Source organism: Spermophilus citellus, assembly GCF_964194105.1.
Source record: "Spermophilus citellus genome assembly, chromosome: 19".
NCBI classification, from domain to species: domain Eukaryota; kingdom Metazoa; phylum Chordata; class Mammalia; order Rodentia; family Sciuridae; genus Spermophilus; species Spermophilus citellus.
The window spans coordinates 19,665,872-19,681,687 of record NC_138201.1 but is presented as its reverse complement, the minus strand read 5'-3'; the positions used below and the strand labels follow the sequence as shown (position 1 = coordinate 19,681,687).

General features: G+C 55.4%; 1 protein-coding gene across 1 annotated transcript in view; it reads left to right on the top strand.

Annotated features, from left to right (window-relative positions):
• Positions 1 to 9,450: 9,450 nt before the first annotated feature.
• Positions 9,451 to 15,816, top strand: part of ALDH1L1 (aldehyde dehydrogenase 1 family member L1) — a 34,869-nt gene continuing 28,503 nt past the window's right edge. Inside the window, exons 1-2 of the mRNA XM_081276263.1 lie at positions 9,451 to 9,547; positions 15,139 to 15,289. Coding sequence (XP_081132389.1) covers positions 15,163 to 15,289 — 127 coding nt within the window. The 5' untranslated portion in view covers positions 9,451 to 9,547; positions 15,139 to 15,162. The remainder of the gene's footprint in view (positions 9,548 to 15,138; positions 15,290 to 15,816) is intronic.

The window sequence follows — 15,816 nt, the reverse complement described above, 5'->3', positions numbered from 1 at the left end:
GGGGGGCCTGGGGCTGCTGGCTGGGGGGCCTGGGGCTGCTGAATGGGGACTTGGGGCTGCTGACATGGGGACCTGGGGCAGGTGGCTGGGGGGCCTGGGGCAGGTGGCTGGGGGGGACCCGGGGCAGGTGGCTGGGGGGACCTGGGGCAGCTGGCTGGGGGGGACCAGGACTAATGACATGGGGACCTGGGGCAGCTGGCTGGGGGGACCAGGGGCAGTGGGCTGGGGGGCCTGGGGCTGCTAAATGGGGACTTGGGGCTGCTGACATGGGGACCTGGGGCAGGAGGCTGGGGGACCTGGGGCAGGAGGCTGGGGGGACCTGGGGCAGGAGGCTGGGGGGACCAGGGGCAGGTAGCTCTAGGGCCTGGGGCAGCAGACTGGGGACACAGGGACTCCAGGATCCTGGTGCCCAGCTCCTGGTTTCCCGTAGGACTTTGCCCACTGTGGGCCCAGCTGGGCTGGAACCTGCCACCCCCTGGTGTCCCTCCTCAGCCCTGCCTGGTCCTTCTGTCACCCGGACCCTGCACAGAGACGATGGCCTCTGTCCGCTGGAGGCCAGGTGCTGGATGAAGCCCACCCAGTGCAGACGTCCCTGTCCTCCTCCTGAGCACAGCGCGGCCACCCACGGCTGGGCCTGGGGCTGGGACCCTCCCAGGTCCCTCAGTGAGGACAGGCAACGTCGCGCTGCGGTGACACACATCACGACTCAGTGACCAACACGCTCCCTCCTCCTGGGTCCCCGCTCTGCAGGGCGACTCTCCCACGGAGGGACTCGGGGACATTGGCTGGCCCCTGGCCATGCCCTACACCAGTGACCAGCTGCCCGCAGTGGCCCAGGCAGGCGACGTGGCAACAGCGCCCGGGCCCCAAAGGAGGAGAGTCCTGTCCCAGCCTGAGAGGGGCCCCGCCAGCAGCCCAGAAGGTGACCACGACGCTGTGACTGGACCCCAGACGAGCGCAGGGGCTGAGGGGGCTGAGTCCGCTCAGAGGAGAGGTCGGGAGAGCCACCAGGGCAGGGGACGCGGGGGAAGCCTGGAGCTGCCGTGTGTGACAAAGAAGGGGCCAGCACCAGTGGACGTCAGGGATACGAAGCAGTCTCATGGCGGCGGGGACCAGGTGTCAGGGGACCTGGAGTTAAGAGGAAGGACTCTGGAAATCGTGTAGAGGGGCCACGGGCTGGGGACCTGGGCGGCGGGCTGGGGGACCAATGCGACAGAGTCACTGCTGTCAAAGACTCAGGTGTGCCCAGAAGTCTCCTTGAGGGGAGAAACGGGGAGTCCCCTGTGTGGACCTCTGTGTCGTGGTTATTAGGGCAGATGATGGGACACGAGGGATCCACTGTGACCGGGAATACAGGTATCCGGGGACTCTGACCATGTCCCTCCTCCCTGCTTCTCCCTTTTCCTTTCCCTGACTCCCTCCCTGAAAGTCCCCTTTCTCTTTTGTCTTGATGATCTCCACTTTCAACCATTTTGCCACAAATGACACGATTTCATTCTTTTTCATTGCTGAATAATACTCCATTCTGTGTATATAACACATTCCCCCCACTTTTCTCTTTTGATACCGTGGATTGAACCAAGGGGTGTTTGTCCCCTGAGCCCCATCCCCAGCCCTTTTTATACTTTATTTAGACACAGGGTCTCCATAAGTTGTCTAGGACCTCACTAAGTTGCTGAGGTTGGCCTCCAACTTGGGATCCTCGTGCCTCAGCCTCCTGAGCCGCTGGAATTACAGGTGTGTGTCACTGTGTCCTGAGCTCAGTCCAAGGTGTATTGACACCATGGCTGTGGGGCTTTGGCAGATGATCGTGGTGGAAACGCAGGGGCACATCCACTTACTTCAGGGCTGGAGAGTGAAAGGCAGGGAGGGGGCTGGGGTCCCCCAGCTCCCCTCAAGGGCACACCCCAGTGACCTGAAGACCTCCTATGGGGCCACACCTCTTGAGGGTCCCACCACGTCCAGCAGCACCGAGCTGGTGACCCAGCCTTCGACACAGAGGCCTTGGGATCCAAACTGTCTCACAGTTGAGTGACTTTTGACAACGGCCAGCCAGGTGACACTTTTCAGTACACAGGAGCTGTCACCACTGTCCTGTCCACCGCAGTTGACCTTTATCACCACACAGCGGCTGGTCACAAACATCTTGCACAAGGACACCCACGGCCCCAGCTCTGTGGAATCTGGCCTCTTTCCCTGAGTCTAGGACGTGGCTCTGTGGGCCACTTTCTCTGGATAAGTCACAGTTATATAAATGCGTCCCCCTTTGGATCCTTCTTTCTCCCGTGGCCATCTGAGTCGGGCTCATTTCTTGGCCGTGACGAACGACCCCTGTGAACCCTGAGCGTCCCTTTGTGTGGACAGAGGGTCTGTTTCTCTGGGGTAAAAAACCTAAGAGAGGGGACTGGGGTGGAGTCAAGTCTTAGGGACATAGTCAGCTTTTCTGCTGCTGTGACTCCAGGACCCTCCAGCACCACTGCAGAGGGGGACGGTGGACGTGGGGCCCAGGGTGTCCCAGGTCCCAGTCCACAGACGGCGGCCCCACTCCTGGGCCGAGGGGAGGCAGGACATCATGGAGGAAGAGTGTGGGGAGGGAGCAGCTCCCATGGGGACCAGGGAGCAGGGACTCCACTCTCCAGGGACAAATAGAGACCCCAAGCCACAGCCCCAGGGCCACCTCCTCCCCACACCCCACCTGCCTCCAGGGGCCACCAGAGGACCCCCAGGGAGCCATTCAGTGCTGGGGTTCAGGCCTCACACCCCTCACTCCTCCTCTGGACCTTCCTGTGTCACCTCCCAGAGGGGCTCTGGGGACACCTCACATCCTAAACACAACAGACAGGGTCTCACTAATTTGCTTAGGGCCAAGTGGCTGAGGCTGGCCTCCAACCTGCGATCCTCCTGCCTCAGCCTCCAGAGCTGCTGGGATGACAGGTGTGCACCCCTGTGCTCGGCTCATGGTGACTATGGAGCTTTGGGGACACTTCATAGCCACACCAGGACAGAGTATTTGCCTAGCATGTGCAAGGCCTTTGGTTTGATCCCTAGACCTGCAAATAAATAGCCAAATAAAGGAATAAATTAATATATCCAAAGCTAACAGGCTGGTCACAGGGGACATAATTAATTTTTAATAACATCGTTTGGAAAATAAATTCGAATTCTCCAGCAATTACAGAGCCCGGATGCTGGCCCAGAAACAGGCAAACACCAATTACAGGGAACGGAGATCACACAGGGGTGCCCTACCCGTCCCCGGCCTCCAAGGGGCCCTCGAAGAGTAAACTCCTGGTGACCCTCGGGAATGTCATCGTGGGCTCCGCTTCCCAAGCCACCGATTCAGCCACCGGCCTCTGGCGCTCTGCCCACGTGCCCTCCACCGGGATGTGGTTCATTGGCTTCAGCTGACCACTAACTGACCTTTAAGGGACCTGGGACGCCTGTGATGTCCCTACATGGGCATTGGCCCAGGTGGCTCAGATGCCACAGAGGACAGCGGCCTCCGGACTCTCACTGAAACTCTCTGGGCAAATTTCCAACCTCGGATAAACCCAAGCACGGACCCTGCCCCAGGGCCTGCTCCATGACCAGGGCCTCCACACAGAGCCCGCTGGCACAGACGCATGGCCGCTGGATCCCAGGAGACCCAACAGCACCCCGGGGCCTCCAGCTTCCTCCTGGTCCCCAAACTCACAGTGACAACTCACAGGTCTTCAAGTTTGCGCCCTTTCCCTCACCCCCCTCAGCAGGTGACCCTACGGGGTGTTTAGGTAAGAGGGAAAGATGGGGTCCTCCATCCTGTGGGCACAGAGAGCAGAGAATGGAGGGCGTCCATCTGCCCTGTGGCCCGAGTCAGCCACCCACCCACATACCCACCCATCCATCCACCCACCATCCACCCACCCATCCACCCACCATCCACCCACCCATCCATCCATCCATCCACCCATCCACCCATCCATCCATCCACCATCCACCATCCACCCACCATCCATCCACCATCCATCCACCCATCCACCCACCATCCACCCATCCATCCACCCACCCAACCATCCACCCACCATCCATCCACCCATCCATCCATCCATCCACCCACCATCCATCCACCATCCACCCACCATCCACCATCCACCCACCATCCACCATCCACCCACCATCCATCCACCCATCCATCCATCCATCCACCCACCATCCACCATCCACCCACCATCCATCCATCCACCCATCCATCCATCCACCCACCATCCACCATCCACCCACCATCCATCCACCCATCCATCCATCCATCCACCCACCATCCACCATCCACCCACCATCCATCCACCCATCCATCCATCCATCCACCCACCATCCACCATCCACCCACCATCCATCCACCCATCCATCCATCCATCCATCCACCATCCACCATCCACCCACCATCCATCCACCCATCCATCCATCCATCCACCATCCACCATCCACCCACCATCCACCCACCATCCATCCACCCATCCATCCACCCATCCATCCACCCATCCATCCATCCATCCATCCACCATCCACCATCCACCCACCATCCACCCACCATCCATCCACCCATCCATCCACCCATCCATCCACCCACCCAACCATCCACCCACCATCCACCCACCCATCCATTCATCCATCTGTCCATCTGTCCACCCATCCTTCTGTCCGTCCACCCTCCACCCTTCTTCCCTCCCTCCATCTTCGCAGCCGCAGTCCCTGCCGCCCCCTCCCACCCTCTCTGTCCCCACAGACCACCCTCTCCCCGTCCCTCCCCGTCCCTCCCAGGGTGGTGTCATGGGCACCCACTCCCTGGTCCCCTTCCGGATGCCTTCTCCTCCCCAGGTCTCAGGAACAGAGCCCTCTCTGGCCACCTCTCTGCACCTCCCCTTTCCCAGCTGGACACTCTAGAGTGCGGTCCCCTCTGTGGCTGTCTCTGACTGTCACCGAGACAGAGGTCCCAGAGGCCTCCTGTGCCGTGGGACCTAAAGGAGACAGCCCCTTCTTCCCGGCAGTCAGGGTTGGTGGCGTCCCCTGTGTTGGAAGCACTTGGTGGCTTCCAGCTGCCGTCCTGGCCCTTCCCCAGGGCCGCTCCTTCCTGCCGGTGGCTGTCCCCAGCAAGCCACGCCTCCCACGAGCCTGTGCCCAGAGCGTAGCGTGGGGTTCCTCAGGCACAGGACAAGCCAGTGGCTGGTGGGAGGACAGGGACTTCTAAGGAGTCCCACCCTGGAAGTGCCTGAGTTCTTGTCTGCTCAGATCCTCCAGGTGACCGCAGAGGGAGGCCACAAGAGGGGAGCAGGGAAGGGCGGGGACCGGGACCAAGGGCAGCCAGGCACATGGCTGACCTACGGCCCTGACAGCTGTGGACAGATCCAGGGACATGAGATCTGACTCCGTGTCTCCTTCTCCTGGACCCCGAAGCCTTTCAGGATGGGGCCAGTCCCTGCCATGGCCGACCTGAGAGCCCGGTCACTGCGTCTTCTTTGTCCCTTCGATTCTTCCAGCACTTTTTGTAACTAAGTGTCTCCGGTCACTTTCCATTGCACAACCCGAGGCCCCAGGTGGGGCTCCCTCCTAATTGGGCAGTATCAGGTCACCCACTGCTTTCTGTCCACTCGCTGCCTAGGGATGTGACCTGGAAGGCCTTGGCCTCTGGTGTCCAGCTGGGCTTTGGCTGTTACAGAGTCCTGGAAGGAGACCAGAGGAGGGAGGGAGCTGTCTTAGTTTTCCATCACTGTAAGGAAATAACCAAAATGATCAATGTAGAAAGAGAAAAGGTCGACCTTGGCTCACACAGGGTCGGAGGTTTCAGGTCCTGCTTGGTTGGTGTTGCTGTTTTGGGCCTGTGACAAGACAGCCCCATCATCTTGGCAGGTAGAGCAGGGTACTTACTAAGTGAGCCTGAGAAGGAAGGGAAGAAAAAGAGTCTGGGGTCCGAGAGTCCTCCCTTCACCTTTTTTTTTTTTTTCTTTTTTCTTTTTTCTTTTTGTACCAGGGATTGAACCCAGGAGCAGCAACCCCTGAGCCCTGTCCCCAGCCCTGTTCTGTATTTTATTTAGAGACAGGGTCTCGCTGAGTTGCCGAGGCTGGCCTCCAACTTGCGATCCTCCTGCCTCAGCCTCCCGAGCTGCTGGGATGACAGCCGTGGGCCCCCTTTCTCAAGGTCCTCCCTCCCGGGTGGTCCCCCTCACTTCCTGGGGTGACTTCTGGGGCGCCTGCATGTTCATCTCCCCCTGGATAGGAGTTCCTGGCTCCCAGGGGCCATCTAGGCCCAGGAAGTCTCTCAGCCCCAAATAACCCCAGGGTTGGATTTGACACGGGGACCCCAGGCTGCACCTGAGGCCAGAGAGGCCCTGGCCTGAGGACAGCTGAGAACCTGCGACCACAGCTCCACCCTCCAGACACACTCCTGTCACATCTCCGAGGCCTCCGGGGGGTAATGGTTCGGGGCAGGGGACTGTCTCCAGACTCTGGTTTTGACCTTATGAAACCGTGTCTTGGGCCCTTTGCAGGGGAAACCACCCTAAGCCCCGCCCCCCTCCCCCAGGGGACATGTACTCAGGAGTGGGTGTCGGTGATGTCATGGGTCACCCGCGAGGAGGAATCCAAGCATCTATACGGGCCGCAGGAACGGAGCAAAGGAGAACCCCGGCTGCAATTCTCAAAGAAACCTCGGGTCACTTGACCTGCCTGCTCTGATGTCCCCAAAGGCCATGGATCTAAGCAAGTTAATGTTTCCTCGTCAGGGTACACACAGCACCCAGTTACCGAGTTCCCAAAGAACAAGCTGAATCATGCTTATACAACAGAGGGGCCGCCTCCCTACCCACCCACTCACCGGTCCATCCAGGAAGCCCTGACCCACAACCGAGGCCCGGGTCAAGGACATGGCCCGACCCACCTACTGAGGGGCCAACAGAAAACAAAGTGAGAAAAGCTTGTGCATCCACACTCAGCAAGGACACCTGTGCTGCCACCTTAAGAGAGACTTGTAAGCCAGGTGTGGTGGCCCACGCCTGTCATCCCAGCGGCTCCGGAGGCTGAGGCAGGAGGATCTCGAGTTGGAGGCCAGCCTCAGAAATGGTGAGGCCCTAAGCAACTCAGTGAGACCCTGTCTCTAAATTAAAAAATAAAAATAAAAATAAAAAGGACTGGTGATCAGGCTCTGAGATTAAGCGCCCCTGGGTTGAATCCCCAGAACAGAGAGAGAGAAAGAGAGAGAGAGAGAGAGATCACCATGCCTTTCTGCAGCAGCCACCTGACATACCACAGTGGGACAGGCAGAGGATGACCTTTCTAGATGCTCCCGTTCAGAGGGGGCTGTGGATGGGATAGGGCAAAAGGCAGGCAGTGGTCACTAGTGAATGACAATTCTGAAATCCTGCTGAGAAGGTGCCAGGAGTTCCTTGATTAGGACTCAGTCTGACTTGAACCTGAAGTTGATTTTCCACAATTCACAATTTGGACTCCTCTAAAATGAACCCCATGTTTTCGACTATGGCTTTTCTCCGTCTACTTTCTGTAAGCAGATTTGGGGGAGCCCGGAGGTCTTTCCTGACCTTTTCAGCCCAAGCTGGCGTTGTCTTGCCAATACGATTCTTTTAAAAACCTTGTGCGTCTTCTATGAATCTCATGAAGGTCCACGCCTCCGACAGCCGTCAAACCCACACGTCTCTGGGACAAGCCCTCCTTGCCCTCGGGTTTCTGCTGGTGAAGACAAGCTTTGAAGCTTCTTTGAAACCTCTGTCGTTGGACTGGATGCCCTTTGGCTCTTTTTGAGAACCCCCCCAAAATGCTCTTTGTTCTCTTTTTGAGAACATTCTCGTCTTCGGCTTCCTCTTGCCATCCGCTTTTCCTGACACGTGTCTCTAGTGGGTCTTTGCCTGGAATCCACTGGTTAATTTTAGCATCATTCGACATCTGGAGAGGCTGGGAATTTTCAAAACCAGCAAGAAAGGTTTCCTGTTTTTCACTGTATTTTTCTTTTTTTCTTTTTTTACTTGTTCTTTTATATTTTAGAATAAGCTGCAAGAAGAAGCCTTTGGGCACCATTTTTGCTGTGGCTGTGGGGTGTCCCCAGAGCCCCCTTGGAGGTGATGCAGGAATGTCCAGAGGAGGAGTGAGAGGGTGTGAGGCCTGAACCCTGGCAGGGAATGGCTCCCTGGGGGTCCCCTGGTGGCCCCTGGTGGGGTGTGGGGAGGAGGTGGCCCTGGGGCCGTGGCTTGGGGTCTCTATTTGTCCCTGGAGAGTGGAGTCCCTGCTCCCTGGTCCCCATGGGAGCTGCTCCCTCCCCACACTCTTCCTCCATGATGTCCTGCCTCCCCTCAGCCCAGGAGTGGAGCTGCCATCTGTGGACTGGGACCTGGGACACCCTGAGCCCCAAGGCAACCTGTCCCCCTCTGCAGTTGCCTCTCTGATTTCCGGGCTGACTGTTGGGGTTGTGCAACCTCTAAGCCGCCGTTTCTGAGGTTCAATACACCCCACTTTCCCCCTGCAGGCTTCCGACATTCAGTCCTTCAACCCACGAGTTTTTATTGAGCACCTTCTGCATACAAAACCCACACTCAGGGTGGGGGAGTCCAGAGGCCAAGTGGTCCTTGTTCTCTTGCTGCATTTGTGGAGAACTGGGAGTCCAGTGTCCCCAGAGGTGGGGGTAATATTGCCATCAGTAGGGGAGGAGGTCATGGGGGACAATTAGAGGCTCTCTGTAGCCCTATATGGGAGGGATCTGGGGGACTGAGGTTAGGAAAGTTCTCCTGGAGATCTGACTTTTAGTTGGCACTTCCTGATGTCTGAGGAAGTCAATCAGCACAGGGAACATTCATGAGTCCCAGAGGCGAGTATATGAGGGACAGCAGAGAGACCTGGAGATTGGAACCCAGAGAACAGGGAGCCGGTACCCTGAATGCAGTCTGGAGGACTCAACACGGACAGGTCACTTCTATCCTGCATGCCCATCCTGGTGCACGGGCAAAAACGTGCATGAAGTCATTCAACAAACATTTGTTTAGCAACTACTATGTGCTATCTTGGGGACAGGGGAATGATACACCTGTTAAGTTGTCTGCCTTCCAAGAATCACAGTCTAGGGGGAGAGATAAACAGTCCAGCCGGGACCTGCCACCTACGTGTCTCTGCATCAGATGTTTGTGATTTCTGCTGTTGTTTGGGTTGTTTTGGGGGGTCCCGGGGATGGAACCCAGGACAAGCTGGGAAAATGCTCTACTCCTTCCCCAGGGAGTCTCCAAGGGTCCACAGTACAAGTTCTTGTCCTAAATCCCAATGAATGCAGGGGACCAGGGAGTGGGCAAAGTGCCCAGCCAGGGTCACACAGTCCCTCCCCTTCCCCTCCCTCCCCCTCCCTTTCTGTCCTCTGCCCGCCCCGCGCCCCTCCTCTCTCAGCCCCGTGGTGTCTCCAGACTGGAGGGGGCGGGTCCCACCTCCTGCTGCCCAAAACCTGTCTGCGCCACCTCCAGTCTCAGGACCCGGGATCCGCACAGGTTCCAGCTGCTCTCGTCGCCTGCACCTGCAGCCACCGGTGAGTCCCCTGAGTCCCCGCGCCCTGCGCTGCGCTCTGCGCTCTGCGCTCTGCGGGCGGGACGCGCTCCGGGAAGGGGGGTCCCCAGCTCCGCGGGTCCCCGCGGGGACCTGGGACCTCGGGGACTCGAGACCTCGGGGAGCATCTGGCCGGGACTCAGGGCTGGGAATCCCGGCCCGCAGCCTCACCAGGGGGTCCTCAGGGGACAGGATGGGGACAGGTGGGGATCGCGACAGGGCAGGCTGGTGGACAGGGCGCCTCATTCCAAGTGGTTCGTGTCGGGTTCACAGAAGAGAAAGCTGAGGCTGGGGTGGGGGGGGACAGCCTGTTTCTGGGCAGCTGCCCCTTGCCCAGGCTCCTCTCTCCACGGGATCGCGAGGTCCCTCCTGATTGGTCGGACCGGGGGGCTTGGCACCGGGGCCTTTTGTGATTGGAGGGTCTTTCCGGACAAAAGGGGTTGGGCAGGGGGCCAGCTCCCTGCCCCCTCTCCCCACGGTGTCCAAGGAGGCGGCGGCTGGACGAGGACCCCCCCCCCCAGCGTGGTCCCCAGCATCCCCAGGCCCTCTGCCACCTGGGTTGGCGGTGGGGACAAGAGATGGAATTGAAAGTGGATTCTCAGGATTAAGAGGCCTGGGCTTCAGCTGCCCGCCCACTTCCCCTGACCTTGGGGGAGTTTCTTAAACTCTGAATGTGGGGGGCCCGGATTTTTTTTTAAACCAGGGAGTGAACCCAAGGGCACTTAATCCCGGGGGTCGCATCCCCAGCCCCTTTTATATTTAGAGACGGTCTCGCTGAGTTGCTAGGGCCTTGCTAAGTGGCTGAGGCTGGCCTCCAACTTGCGATCCTCCGGCCTCAGCCTCCGGAGCCCCTGGGATGACAGGCGTGCGCCCCTGCGCCGGGCTAGAGTGGCGACATTGAACAGCGCCTCTCTGCTAGGGTGGCTTGAGAATGACAGAGGCTGTGAATGTCGGGTCTGTTCTTCCTGCCAGATCACTCTCACAGCATGCTTGCAGAGACAAGGATTCTGGGGGCCCCCGGGGATGGAAATGATTCACCCAGGGTTTGAACTCAAGTCTGTAGGGCTCAGGAGGACAGGCCTCTGTACCTTGGTCTGTCTCCTGTGTCCAGGATTGTGGGAGTGACTGGGGCTACAGCATGACCCCCCCCCCCCCAGGGGACACCAGCTCTGGGAAAGACAAACCCCTAGTGCTAGGACAAACACCTGATTGCAGGAGAGAGGTCAGCCTGGGGCCAGCCAGAGGGCAGCTGACTGAATACCAGGCTGCTGGGCTGAACCCTGAGCCCATAACTCCAGCTGCAAGACCACAGCGGGAGAAATGGTCCCTGGATGTCCCTGCAGAGTGGCCAGGGCTGGCAGGCACTGGAGACTGGACTGGGAGGTGGGGGCCGGAGCCCCTGAGCATCCTGCTGCCCCTCAGTCTCTGCAAGTAGGGAAAGAACCCTGGGCCTTAAAAACCCATGGGGTGGCTCTGCAGCCTCCCTGAAACCCCCCCATACTGCCCTTTCTGGGGCCCAAGGTTGTCCCACCCTCCTGCTCCCCCAAACTGAGCTCCCCTCAACTACAACAATAGCCCTGCAGGAACATAAGCTGATGGGGGCCTCTCAGCAGCCCAAGGGTTGCCAGTGTTGTGCTTTTATTTTTCTACAAGTAGTAGATGTTCAGTAAAGAAAACCAAATAAAATATTTTTTTTTTGATACCAGAGATTGAACCCAGGGGCGCTTAACCCCTGAGCCCCGTCCCCAGCCCTTTTTCTATTTTATTTACAGACAGGGTCTCCCTAAGTTGCTTAGGACTTCACTAAGTTGCTGAGGCTGGCCTCCAAGTGGCGATCCTCCTGCCTCAGCCTCCCGAGCTGCTGGGATTACAAGCGGGTGCCCCTGCACCTTACTATAGAGGAATATTTCGGTTAAAAAAAAATTACAGTCATTGGAAAACCTTGAAACCCCAAAACCTCTGCCCAGGGACTTTGAACATTCCAGGGTAAATCTTTCCAGGTATTTACAGTGTAAATAAACAACACACACACACACACACACACACACACACACACACACACAGGTATGCACACACAAATCAAGAGTGTTTGCTGCTTGATGGAGTTTGGCTTTTATTGCTGTTTCTAATGACCCAGCTTAGGTAGTGTGAATCTCCATACCATAAAGAAGTGCACGGATTTTTATTTGCTTGTTCACACGTAATTTAGAAGTGAAATTTGACTCAGGAGAGATGAACTTTTTTTTTTTTTTTACAATTTTTTGATATTGATTGTTCATTTTTCCATAACCTGGCCAACACAGGTTATTTACATGATTCTCAGTATTTGCCAATTTTGTAGGAGAAATACACTCCCGTACAAACATTTTTTTCTTCTTTTTTTTTTTTTGAAATAAAGATTATCTTATTTAAAATGAAGATTTACCAATATTTTCTAATATATTTTAAATTATATTTGTTTCTCTAATTTTTTTATATTTATTTCCAATATTTTCTAATATTATAATATCTTCTAATATATGATTTTTTTTTGGTACCAGGGATTGAACCCAGGGGCACTTCACCACTGAGCCACATCCCAGCCCCTTTTTATATTTTATTTAGAGACAGTATTTCAGTAAGTTGCTTAAGACCTCACTAAGTTGCTGAGGCTGGCCTCCAACTTGGAATCCTCCTGTCTCAGCCTCCCAAACCACTGGGATTACACAAGTGTACCGCTATGCCCGGCTGATATCTTCATTACTGTATCTTTATTTTATTTTATTTCATCACGGAACTGGGGATTGAACTGCGGAGTTACATCCACGTCCCTTTTTCCTTTACTATTTAATTTTGAGACAGGGTCTCCCTAAGTTGCCGAGGCTGGCCTTGAACTTGTGATCCTCCTGCCTCAGCCTCCTGAGTAGCTGGGATTTCAGGCATGTAATCCTGTTTTTAGCAAAATCTTTTTATTGTTATTATTATTTTAATGATATATAACATCAGGATACACTTTGATGTCATCCCAAACAGCATGGAATGTGATTTGCTCTAATTCAGTTCCTGACACTCCCCCACCCTTTTCTCCTCTATTTTATTGATTTCTCTGAAATTTATTTATTTATTTTAAATCAGTGTCTGGTGGACGTGCTTGATGTTGGGACTCACTGTGTTGTATTCTCGACTGTGCCTAGGGAGGTTGGATCAGGTTCATTCCACTCTTCTTCCCTTTTTCTGTCTCTCCTCCCTCCCCTTCTGTCCACTTCATCTACTTTAATAATATTTCCTCTCATTTTTCCCCCTAGCTCTCCCCCCACCCCTTAATTTCACCCTCCTTATTGTGTGTCAGACCCACTTATCAGAGAAAACATTCCGCCTTTGGACTGGCCGATTTCACTTAGCATGATGGTTTCCAGTTCTACCCAATTGCCGGCACATACCACGATTTCATTCTTCTTTAAGGCTGAGTAATATTCCATGCCACGTTTTCTGTATCCATTCATCTGTTGGAGGGCACCCAGGCTAGCTCCACAGTTTAGCTACTGGGAATGGAGCTGCTATAAACACTGATGTGGCTGTGTCCCTGCAGGGTGCCGATTTTAAGTCCTCTGGGTATAGACCGAGGAGAGGGATAGCTGGGTCAAATGGTGGATCCATTCCCAGTTTTCTGAGGAATCTCCATCCTGCTTTCCAGAGTGGTCGCACAAATTTGCAGTCCCACCAGCCAACTCTGAGTGTGCCTTTTTCCCCACGTCCCACTAATACTTCTTGTCACTTGTATTCTTGATGACTACCACTCTGGCTGGACCGAGGTGGGATCTCAGTGCAGTTTCAATGTGCATTTCTCCAGTTGCTAGAGGTGCTGAACATTGTGTCATATATTTGTTGACCGTTTGCATTTCTTCTTTTGAGAAGTGTCTGTTTAGTTCTTTTGCCTGTTTATTCATGGTTTTTTTTTTGGGGGGGGGGGTTGGGTTTTGCTTTTGGTGTTTTCTTACTTCTCTGTATTTTCTGATATTCATGCCCCCTCTGAAGAGCCAGTAGCTGAGAGTTTTCTCCCCTTCTGTAGACTCTCTCTTCTTACTCTCTCTTCTTCCTTTGCTGTGTCCACATAAAACCTTAGAATTATTTCGTTGCTGTCCACAAGATACAGTCGCTGGGGATTTTGCTTGAGATGGTGTTGAACCTCTAGACCAAGTTGAAAAGAACCGACACCACCCCCCCCCAGCAACGTTGAGTCTCCCTTATCCATGAACATGGTATATCTCCCCCGACGTATGTGCCTTGAGAGCGTCTCCGTTCTAATTGGTGCACGCACGCAGACCATGAATGTTGAAATTGATAGCTGACACATTTGGATTCATCATCCCAGGGGTGTCCCTGTTACTGAGCTACACACCCCCAGCACCGGATCTCACTGAGTTGCCTGCCGTCTCTGTTTTCCTAGAGATTTATTCAATAGCGTCGCACTTACATTTCCCTTTCTCTGCATCCTCCTGTGACCCAGGAGGCTTGGGTGAGGGGGGGACAGGTGCACATGGCTTGGGTGAGGAGGGACGGTCCTGATTAGATCTCATTCTCTCTTTAAATTGTGCTAATAGTTATACCCACTGGTGGAGTTCATTCTGACATATTGATAAGTGCATATGACATCGTTATCTCCATTTCAATTCCACAGACTATCTCCTTTGCTCTCCTCCTCCCCCACCCCAGATCCTATTCATCTTCTCTGATGGTCTTCCTTTTCTTTATTTATTCTTTTTTTTTTAATTTGTTTATTTGTTTTCGTTAGTTACACATGACAGTGGAATGCACTCTGGTACGTCATACATAATGGAGTATAATTCCTCATTCTTCTGGTTGTGCATGATGTAGAATAACACGGGTTTGTCTAGTTACATATGCACACGGGGTGATAATGTGGGATTCATTCTCCTATCCTTACCCCATACACTCGACCCACTCCATACCCCCATGCTCAGTCCAGTCACCTTTGCTGTGGAGGCTGAAGTGGGGGCTGGAAGCCATTTGAAGAATGTGGCATCTTTCTTTTTTTTTTGGTCCCAGGGATTGAACCCAGGGGTCCTTAACCCCTGAGCCCCGTCCCCAGCCCTTTTTATTTATTTAGAGACAGGGTCTTGCTGAGTTGCTCAGGGCCTTGCTAAGTGGCTGAGGCTGGTCTCCAACTTTTGATCCTCCTGCCCCAGCCTCCTGAGCTGCCGGGATGACAGGCGTGCGTCACCGCACTCTGCTGGCATCTTTCTTAATAACAAATGGGGAAACTGAGGCTTGATGGGACTTGACCGAGCTCACAGAACCGGTCAGTTATAGAAATATGCTCCAATAAGTCTTAGGAGACTCGACACCGAGCGTTCCTTGCTCATTTGGGGGACTTCAAGAAGGAGCCCCCTAATGCTCCAGTCCACTCTGACTCACCTGCTGTGGCACCGGAGGTGACATCTCGCACATCCTGAGTCCCATGTGCATGTTTCCTCGGGTCCGTGGGACCCCAGAGGCCGCCCAAGGCAGGCAGGCCAGGTGCGCTGAGCTGTCCCCCAGGCCGGCCGCTAACCCCGCTGCCCCATTCCTTCCCAGGTGCCTTGGGCCACCTCCGCAACCATGAAGATCGCGGTGATCGGACAAAGCCTGTTTGGCCAGGAGGTTTACAGCCACCTGAGGAAGGAGGGCCACGAGATCGTGGGCGTGTTCACTATCCCAGACAAAGATGGGAAGGCCGACCCCCTGGGTGAGTGAGGGCCGGCCAGGAAGGGGGCGGGGCAGCCTGGTGGCCAGGGCGGCCGGGTGCCTGCGCAGGTGCTGGGCGCTGGGGTCCTGGGTGGGGTCTGGGAGACAGTGGTCTGCCGTCCACCTGGAACCCTGCTCACCCTGGGCAGGCGGAGGGGCCTGCAGGCTGGGCCTGGGCCTCTGAGGGGCAGACACAGTGTGTGCGCACATTGGCGCCAGCTCTGTTGCTCTGGGAGGGAGCCACCCAGCTGGGGTCCAGCAACTAGACGGACACTACTGAGGCTGAGATCCCTGGAAGGAGCTGCAGGGTTTGCTCAGCCAAAGAAGCAAGGCTGGGCCGGATGAAGTGGTGCGCTCCTGTCATCCCAGGGGCTGGGGAGGCTGAGGCAGGAGGATCCTGATTTGGAGGCCACTCTCAGAAATTGAGCAGGACCTTAAGCAACTCAGCAAGACCCTGTCTATAAAAATATATATATTTAAAAAGGGCTGGAGATAGGGCTCTGTAGTTAAATGACCCTGGGTTCAATC